Raw genomic sequence first — 10,118 nt, 5'->3', positions numbered from 1 at the left:
TTTTGAGTTTTCTGTGCGATTAGGACCTTTTATGAGTTATCCCTGACCTGCCCACATCAGGAAGGGAATTAATGTGTTCATAGATTTAAGCATCTCCATTTGTTTTAGTTTTTTTTACAAATTCTTTAAAGAGTCTTTAAAGAGTCTGTGGCTTGAGGCTTTATTGAAAGTTGCTCAACGGGAAATTGGTGGCAGACACTCAGCGAAGTGAGTCACAGGCCGGTATTGGAGCCTGGAGTGCCTGCACCAATCCCAGCCACCCAACTCCCAGGTTGAGCCTCACGCTGAGCTCAGAGGCGTTGCAGTTCCTCGACTGGCCCCTAGAGGCGGGCTGCAAAAGCGAGTCCACCTCCATTGACTCTGATTTTTAAATATCCAACCTTAGCCTAAATGCTTCATCCATTGTTTTATACAGTCTATGGTCTGCACGAGGATGGTTCATTTCCTCAACCACGTGAGCTACATGACACCCCATGACTAAAGAATTTTAATGTTAATTGTAATCTCGTTTCATTTTAGAATAATAAAGGTGCTTGAAACAGGAATTCCCTCTTACAGATAGCTTATCTACCTCGGGCTTTTTCCTTAAGACCGTTGAAATGACGCCAGTTGTTGAATGCTTGTGCAAGTATGACAAACATTTTATTTGAGTGAGTGTGTAAATTGTGTCAAGTGAAACCACAGTCATTTATGAAGCATGACCTCACTGACAATGACAAATCTAGACGTTACCTGCACTATCGTGTGAAAGAAGTGTGTGATGTCAGGGTCCTAAGCTGGAAACAAACAAACAAAAACATCATATCAGTATAGGGGTATATAGTGGTGTGGCAGATTAAAATGCACGTCCCGTATGCTTCTGTCACGAGTCTTACTTCCATCCATCCGTAACCCGGGATAAGAGGATCCGGGGATCATGTCACGACTTGCAAATAGTCAGCTGGAAGTAAAACCATTTGAAATAAATCATTTACCGTATTTTCTGGACTATAAGCCGCTACTTTTTTCATAGGTTTTGAACCATGCGGCTTATACAAAGGGGCAGCTATTCTGTGGATTTTTCTTCCACCGCTCAGGGCACTTTAACCGGAATTAGAATCAAAACTAAGACAAAATAAATGCAAAGAAGAATACGCTACTTCTTCTTTAGCAGATAGAAGTAGGTAGAAGCAGATTTCAAACAGATAAATAGATAAATAAATACTGGTTGTTTTCTCTTGGTTCTGTCCCGTTTTAATCAGCAAAGTTGCTGCCGTGTTAAAAGACACTGTTAGGAAAGGATCTATTTAGGTACAAACACATCATTTACAGTTCAAAATCCTTCTGTACATGTAGTAAATATCTAATCTAACAACATAAATATCTGCGGCTTGCATATCTTTTTTAAATTTTTTTTTTTTTTAAATAGAGCGGATGCGGCTTATATGCAAGTGCGGCTTATAGTCCAGAAAATACGGTAAGTTTGTTGATTGACTTGACTATGACTCTAAAACTATCGATTCATCGCTTGAAGTCTTTTTTTTTTAGGCAGAACCTTGCAAGAGGGTATTTATGATCTATTTGAAGAAACCTAGTGTTTTCCTGTTGTTTATTTTTATTTTTATCAAATGTATGCTGGTTTTTTAACCTTATAGGGCTTCAGGAGAAACTTTACACTTCTGCGTTTGGTTTCCAGTGGTTTATGGGCCAGTGTTTCGTGCGCTCATGCAAATGCCCCCAGCTTCGAGCTGACCTGCAAGGTGTCACGTACCTCCAATCCACGTCACAGTCTGGGCCCAAAGAGGTCCAGAAGCGGTCAGAAAGAAAACACACACTGATCTCTCCTGATCTTCCTCCGCACCAGGGCCCACTGCCTGTTCATGCTCATTACGTCCACACAAAGGGGGATGTATTCCCCCGCTCAATCGCATAGATCGGGATCTGAGGCAGGCCACACATTGATGCACAGTGGAATAATAATAGTCACGCTTGTCATCTGACGGTGAGGAAATCAAAACTAACAAATGATGTGTTGAAACAATCAGGTCATTTTCATGCCACGATGGGCCAAGTATCTGCAACGGGATATCCTATGCCTTTGAAGTGCAGGACAAGGATTATGTGATGCAGGAGGCACCTCTTTATGAGGTTCAGTTGAGATGACAACTGATGCACATGACTTAATTAATGCAATGTTCTCGGTTGTGTATGTGATTTTGTTTTCATTCATAGTGTGGGAGGAGAGAATATGGTTTTCTGCTTCACTTGGGGGAAATGTTGTAATAGATGAGAATATTGTCTGTGTTTAGACGGGATGATGCATGGCAGTCTGACTAACAACCCAGTGCGGCTGGTCACGTCAACATTCCTTCTACCGTGTTTGACTTGGACAGGGCACCCTAGAAAAGAAAACTTTGTAAACTCTGTAATGCTGCCAGCCCATCCTGCTGACGCAAGATTTCCTGTACGTTTGTGGACTGGGTGATATTCCTTACGCCTCATATACTGTAAAACGGCCCCTTTCATTTCCTCTAATCCTTTCCCAGCATAGTATAAGTCAACTGTTGGAAACTTTTAGAAATATCAGGAATACCACAGCTTCTGCAGCGTCATTCATATCCCCCTGCTGCACTTCAAGCAGCCGTCCAAAAAAGCATGTACAGTAATATCAATGCACAAGTAGTGCAGAAAACTGTTGCTTTAGGAGTCTGGACAAACAATTCCTCAAAGCAAAGAAAATTCAGTAAAACTATCTGAATGGATTCGTCTCAACACAACTTATCTGCAAAGTACGACATCATACCCCGCTCCTTCATGGTATGCAAACTTGCTTGAGCTTGACAAGTGTCTGCATGTTTAATCTGTTGTGTGGAACAGGGAAAACTCATGAGTGGCACAAATGTGTGTGTGCATGTGTGTGCATGTGTGTGCATGTGTGTGTCTGTGTGTGTCTGTGTGTGTGTGTAGAAGATAAATAAGAATTACAGTTTGAGATTAAAACAATCCAATAAATTTTCCTTCAACTTTATTGCTTTGCTTGCATTTATTCATCTGTTAACGGTAGGTGGACGTATGGTTTTAGCGCCTCTTCGTCTGTCTGCAGGATTCTGGAAAGACAATCAAAGTGAATTAGAGTGACGTCATGCATCGACACCGTTTGGGCTGCAGTGAATCAGATGGATGCAACCGTCTAAACATTTCCTCCCCCGTGTGTTTACCTTGTGATCGAGAACAAAACAGTCCACGGTGCCAGTGAGGTCACAACCAAACGGTTAAAAGTGTTTGGAACACAAGGAAAATGATATAGAAATTCAATTATGTGCTTAAAATGCTCAGTCGTAAAAATTGAGAAGTTTCTCAATATTAAAGTGTGTAGAAAGGAAGCAGTTTAGTTTTGACAAAATGTAGTAATATCATACTAATAAACGCACTGAAAAGGTCCACTCAAAGATCCAAAAAATCCAGCACAACCTTTCACCTACAGTACAGTCAATTTCCCTTATTCAACCTTACATAAAAGCTACTATCAATAAAACCGACAGGAAAGTAAAACTTAACTGTTTAACTTATTCAATTTTATTTCACATTACAATAAATAAAAAAAAAAAAACACGAAATAAGCTGTCTGATCCTGGATAATAAACTCCAGGCATGAAAACAGGTTCTCCTCCATCCATGCCGGAGAAGATGTCGATCATTTAAACCTGTGAGACAGGACGCTGGCCTCGGAGCGAGACTGTAATCACTTCATGACCTCTTCATTTTCATACTGAGATAATGTATCAGTTATTTATTCTCTTCTCTGTAATTCTAGGAACTGTAGATAATTTGTTTATGCAAACAGTGAAGCAACTATTAGAATGAAGTTTGCATGTCAGAGTTCATTCTTGGCCTTGTGAAGAGTCGACGATAAACCGTGCCGCTCACGGTCCTCATTCACAGACACACCTTATCTTGCGGTTGTCTCTGAGATGCTGTCAGATTAGTATGTTTGACACACCGATAAGGACAGAGGAAGAGTCATCAGTTTTTACAACACTAATGAAAACTACATTTGAAAAGATGTGTGATTTTATCTTAGGTTGTGAATGAAGATAAAATCAATATGTAATTGCTACTTTTTTTTATTAAATACGTTTGTCCATTAGTAAGATGACTGTATATTATAGTATAGTATTATATTTTATAAATATTTGGAGGTTCTCGTGACACATTACACTTTAATGGCGTCTTCAATACTCTGGCAATAAACAAACTGCGTCGTATGCGTCCTGTATGTTTGCTTATTCCCGTATGTGACTTATACGATGTGGGACATTTGGGTGGATGGTCTATAAATGATTATCAAGATTTTAAGGGAACAAGGCAGAGGGGTTTCAGCATTTCCTGATGGAGTGTGAGGATGAGGAGCTGCATTAAGATCCATAACAGAGGTGGAAGATGAGAATATTGACTCCGTCTACGCTTGGTCTTCAGATGATCTTCATATCCGATCACACATCCTGCACATTGTTCTGCTGGAGTTTGCTCTGCAGCTAAATCTCATTCTTATTTCTTAGCTCGACTTTAAGTTGTTTTCACCACGGTACTAAAACTAAATCAGAGAGCTGAGAATGATGGTCACAAAATGAAAATATCACATCAGCCTTTTTGTAACATTCCATTTCCTGGTAGCATTTATTGATCTACTTTCCAGTCACAAACTTCCAAGTCAACAGCATAATGTCATCACAAACTTACATACCAACATACTTGCATCAACTACTTGCTGTTTCATGCTCATGCATTCATATCACTCTACATCCTATGGAGCACATTTCACTCTCATCAACACTGCTGCGAATGCTTAAATTCACAGAATTTCCTAATGATCTGTACCGTTAACCATGGACTGAGGAGGAAACATGATAACAACACAATTGATAAAGGAATACACTTTAAGTCTATGCTAAAGTCAGATCAAAAAAGGCAACATCGGTCACTGCAAATTTCACAACTATACTGCCAATGTCAGTAGAAATCACAATCGTAGGAACGTAACAGGAAAAAGCAGCACTTAAGGACACATAAGGAGTGTGATGCATGTAAACTAAACTTCAAGTATCAAATTTCAGTGACTTAGGTCATTACTATAACAATAACTTAGAATAGGTATTTCAATAAATAAACAAAACCATGTCATTTTTTTTCCTTGACATCAGTTTTGAAAATAATGCACAAACTTATAAAAAACTGTTACAAATCTCCTGTAAAAACACTTTGCCATGTTATTCTATAAATAGGAAATTAATAAATATCAAATAAATAAATAAATATACATATATAAATATATCTATATATATATCTATATGTGGATATATATATAGATATATATATGCATTTTTAGCAACATTTCATTTTCTCTTGTATTATCTAAATTACACATAGCAGTTAAAGCTCAGTAGTCCTTTCTTTTAAAAAGACGGTGGGGTTGACGTCACTCCCACGCGAGTGTGACGTGCTGGAGTTGATGACCACGGAGCCGGTGTCTTTCACATCCGGCACCTGGAAGGACGCCACAGGACAAGGACCCTTCACGTTGTTGCACACGAGCCTCTGCAGGGAGGCGGTGTTGACGATGTCAAAGCCGACGCTGCCTCCGAAAGTGCTGGGCTTCCAGTACTCCGGGGAGCAGATGGGGTTTCCCATCAGGCCTTTCAGGGAGTAGGGGGCACCCATCTCCACCATCGTCTCCCCGAAGATGGCGTTGGGCCGAGGTTTCTCCACCATCAGGCCCGGGTAAAGCTCCACGGCGTCTACGTGCCCGTACATCTCCTCCAGCACCGCTGCCATTTCTTTCTCTCCTGAAACAAAGAAACAAGTGATTAAATAAGGATTCTCTCAACGGGTTCAGCAGCTGCAGTTACTCAAACCATGACCTGCATTGTGAACCAGTCAAATATAGAGATATATCCTCTTGTTGCACCTCTGCAGCCTGAGTTATCGTTACAAATAACTTTTTAACGAGCAACAAGGACGTCTAAATGACCTCATCTGTGTACAGCTACATTTTTGTGATGACAGTCCGCTTACACTTCGACCACCTGGCTCTTAAGTGGAAAGTGGACATAAAAACCTAACCTCCAGAGCTGCTGGTGCAAACATCCAAGCCATTTCCTTTGTGATACATAATCTACCAAGCGAACTGCACTTGGTAACATTTAGACATACTTTTCTAAATTTCCCAACACTTAGTTAATGCCGCTGCGTTTTTGGCCTGATGCAACAATGTTACTAAGAGCCACCTCACTAATCCTCCTACGTCATCTCTTTCACCTTGACTTAGTTTGGATAGTTTGCCTCACCTGTCATGTCTTCAAAGGAGCTGTAAGGCTTCATGGAGAAGCGCTTCCGGTAGGCGTTCAGGGACTGGTAGCGCATTTTTCTGCTGTTCTCTATGGACTTGATGGCCACGTACAAGATGGGTCCCGGTACATTACGACCACCGGCAACCTGTTTAAGAGGATAAAAAGCTGAGTTACAGAGCTTTGAGGTAGCTGTGGATTTACAGCTGATGCTGAAGCCACGGTACCAGCTCTTACCCGTCCTGCAATCTGCTTGGAAAACGAGTCCACCAGGCTGTTGATGCCGTGCTCGGTCACCACCGTTGTGTTGAAGACAAACTCTTTGTAGCTGTAATCTCTCTCCTCGATGTGGAAACTGTCGGGCATCAGGGGGTGCCAGTGGTACAGCGTGTTGAACTCGGACGCAATGCGGTTTTGGTACTGGAAACGCTGGTTAAAGAGCAGCTCGGGGTCAAACTTGAGCTTGAAGTTGTAGCCACTCAGGTGCTGCACGTAGTCCTCGATCACGATCTTGATGGTCTCACCTGCGGGACAAAAAAATAAATAAATACACAAAAAAAAAAGTCCTTTCCAGTTGTTGCTTTAAAATAGAAAGAAGCATTTCCTCATTTTTTTGAGCTGAAAGTAGAACTGTAATGTTTTTCAGTAAGTCCTGTTCCTTCCTTCACTGAGTGCATTGTGGATGTTTGTCTGTGATTAGCAGAATAAAAAGTGTAGCTTCCTTTACTGAAAACACTCAAACTTTCCCAGTGAAATTATAGGGACTCTTCAGAAAATTTCTGTGCAGATGTCAGGATATTTTACCGATAAGGATGAGCCGCGTGGTCTGGAAGAGCCTGTCGTCATCCCAGTCGGGGTGCACCTCCTTCAGCACGTCACACACTCGGTTGTGCTCACGGAGCCAGATGGTGGCGTACATCATGAGACCGGGGACCAGGCCGAACGCCTCGTGGCCGACGGCAAAGCGGTGAGCCTCGGGGACGTGAGGCGGGTAATGCATGTCGACACCCACCTCCTTAACTGTCGGGGGGTACACCTCTCCGTCCACTACCTGTGCAGGAAAGAAAAAAGCAACTGTGAGACACAGATGAGGATTTTGAAATGAATCTCAACCTGAACTGCAGCAGTTTTTAATTCTCCTACCTGATATCTGAGCTTGCCGTCCTTGAATAAGCGGAGCTTGTGTTGCCTCTCCAGGTTGTCTCCATAAATGTGATTGAGGTCCACCTGAAAGCATAAACCGCACCTTTAACACGTGCTTTATGTCTGAGCAGAAATGCTTTTCCTAAATGTGGTTCTGAGTCGGTTTAATCCGAAGAACTGCTGCACTCACTCCATGCCCTTTGGCCACGGTGAAAGCAGGTCCTTTCTTCATGTCAGATTTGAAGAACTGATGCGTGAAGTGCTGCGCGAAGAATGCAAACATCAAGCTGGTGCCCTGTGGGTCAGGTATAAACTGTCTTCTTATCAGGAGCTTCTCGGCCAAAACTTTTGCATCAGGCAGCTCTTTTTTACCTGGAAACAAAAACACTACAGTTAGCATTAACAATATACCACACAAAGTCCATTCAATAGAGAATAAATTAAAGCTGTCATACATTTACATGAAAATTGGCAAATTTTGGTTTTATGGTTTTACTTTTAGCTTTCAGGGAGGGCTAAGGAGGGAAACAAAATAAACTTTGTGTGTTCTTCCTGTGATGCAATGAAAGCCAGACAATTTTTCACCCTCTTAAAGAATCTAAGAAAACTGGTTCTCCTGAGGCAAAGACTGTGCACTTACCTAATACTCCCATCGGGGTTGGGCAGTCCTCCGACACCGGGGGGAGAGTGCGCGTATAGTAGGACAAGTTGGAGTAAGCCTCCCAGCTTTTGTAACCATAATCTGCATTATATGTTGGAGGACTATCAATCATGTGGGATCGGGCTAGAAGGAGGAAAAACATGTATTAGTTTTAAAAATGAGCAAAAAACAGCACAGCTGGCAAATGCATTAGGAAGAACTTTCCAAACTATCTTTTCATGATTTCTTCAGATAAGGTGACTTACATGTCAGAACATATCTCATGATAGCATCTCGGAGAAAAGAAATATTGTTGATGATGTTCCAGAAACCCTTGAAGTGCGTGAGAATGTGGTGGACGGTGTTGGGAGACGGCTTCAAGGACAGTTTAATCCATGTGAGGAATTCAGCTGTAAGGTCCAACAAAGATGGTGAATTAATATCAGGGGTAAAAAAAAAAGTTACGATTACATCCTCATTTTGGATTCATGCTCTTTTGTTTGTTCATATACTTACGTGAAGTGCAGTTTTGTCCATAATACCCTGTTCTTGTGCAGTCACACTCATAGTTGTCGGACCCCAGAGTCGTGCACACGCCCCTGTTCTGGCATGGCTCTGAACAACACAGGTTACCTAAAATGAATTAGACCAATAATTTGACATTAGGCAAGAAATAATTACGTAATGATATAATAATTAATAGTATAATAATAAAAGAAGTGGCTTAATGTTATTATAAAAAGCAATTTCGAAGCTTGATATTCCAAGCTCCGTTTTAAATTGAGGCAAACTCTTTTAATTTCCTCAACTTACCTCCTTCGCAGACGAGAAAAGCCGGTGCCAACAGGAAAACCACAAGTGCGAGTTTGTTCATACTCCAAAAACTGCGTCGGTCCCTCTCTTTTTCTCTTCTTTTTCTCTGAGCCCCTGGTGCGCCTCCACTCCGCTGAAACTTTGCTCAAGAGGTGAAAGTTTTGAATGCACTAGACCTGCGAGTCCGGCCCATTAATAGTCGGCTCCTGCAGTGACGTCACCACACGCAAGCGTTTTCCTGAATGAGTGGAATAGTATTGGAGGGGAGGGGGGGCAGTGGGGGGGGGGCATAGTGGGGAGCGTCATCCTTTCCCTTGCCCAATCTTCACTATCACCACCTTTTATGTATATATATATATATATATATATATATATATATATATATATATATATATATATATATATATATATATATATATATATATATATATATATATATATATAATATAATATGGTTTTTGAGGAATACACATGGATTACACATGAAAATTCCAAATACTTAAATATAGTTTTCTTATTAGTCATTCTTTATTATTATTATGTTTTATTTTTATATTATACTTACATATAATAACATTTATTGTAATTTTTAATGAATTACTGGACAGTCAGTAATTTGTAATTCATTATTAGTGAATTACTTTTTCATTTCAATTAGGTGTATTAATGTGTTTTTAGGTGTAATTCCGGTACATTTCTTACTTTTCTCAGCCTGTAAACGATTTCTGATATAAATGCTAAAGAATAAGTTGTGCACTTAAATTCAAAATCTTACCAAGAATATTTGTCTTATTTCTAGTTAAAATGTCTCATTTTTAGTCAAAAAAATCTCATTACACTTAAAACAAGAGTCATTACCAGAAAAATAACTTGTTATTTGACAATTTTCACCTGTTTCAAGTAAAATTTTCACTTGAAATAAGTAGAAAAATCTGCCAGTGGGACAAGATTTATCTTCTCATTACAGGCAAAAAATCTTGTTCCACTGGCATATTTTTCTACTTATTTTAAGTGAAAATCTACTTGAAACAAGTGAAATTTTTTTTGTTTTTTCCAGTGATGAGTCTTATTTTAAGTGTAATGAGATTTTTTTTTTTACTAAAAATGAGACATTTTAACTAGAAATGAGAAGATTTTGAGTTTTTGCAGTGTGGACATCTTTAAATCATTGTTTTTATTTTAATGAATGAAAACTATAT

General features: G+C 40.1%; 1 protein-coding gene across 1 annotated transcript; it reads right to left on the bottom strand.

Annotated features, from left to right (window-relative positions):
* Window positions 1-4,637: 4,637 nt before the first annotated feature.
* ptgs2b (prostaglandin-endoperoxide synthase 2b) lies at window positions 4,638-9,078 on the bottom strand. Its single transcript, XM_061738762.1, has 10 exons — window positions 8,920-9,078; window positions 8,623-8,739; window positions 8,373-8,516; window positions 8,107-8,250; window positions 7,657-7,838; window positions 7,467-7,550; window positions 7,128-7,374; window positions 6,561-6,847; window positions 6,324-6,471; window positions 4,638-5,822 (listed from the first exon to the last, which is right to left on the bottom strand). Exons 1-10 carry the CDS (start codon window positions 8,978-8,980, stop codon window positions 5,410-5,412), a joined length of 1,827 nt encoding a protein of 608 aa, XP_061594746.1. The 5' UTR covers window positions 8,981-9,078; the 3' UTR covers window positions 4,638-5,409.
* Between the last annotated feature and the right edge of the window lie 1,040 nt (window positions 9,079-10,118).

This window comes from Cololabis saira, chromosome 13, assembly GCF_033807715.1.
Source record: "Cololabis saira isolate AMF1-May2022 chromosome 13, fColSai1.1, whole genome shotgun sequence".
Taxonomy (NCBI): domain Eukaryota; kingdom Metazoa; phylum Chordata; class Actinopteri; order Beloniformes; family Belonidae; genus Cololabis; species Cololabis saira.
Note: the sequence above shows the minus strand (reverse complement) of the source record. Positions and strands in the feature narration are given on the sequence as shown.

Coding starts and splice junctions, on each gene's coding strand:
- ptgs2b (XM_061738762.1), bottom strand. CDS start 8,980: ATGAACAAACTCGCACTTGTGGTTTTCCTGTTGGCACCGGCTTTTCTC. Junction 8,740..8,919: donor TTTTCTCGTCTGCGAAGGAG/GTAAGTTGAGGA, acceptor AATTCATTTTAG/GTAACCTGTGTTGTTCAGAG. Junction 7,551..7,656: donor CCGTGGCCAAAGGGCATGGA/GTGAGTGCAGCA, acceptor TTATGCTTTCAG/GTGGACCTCAATCACATTTA.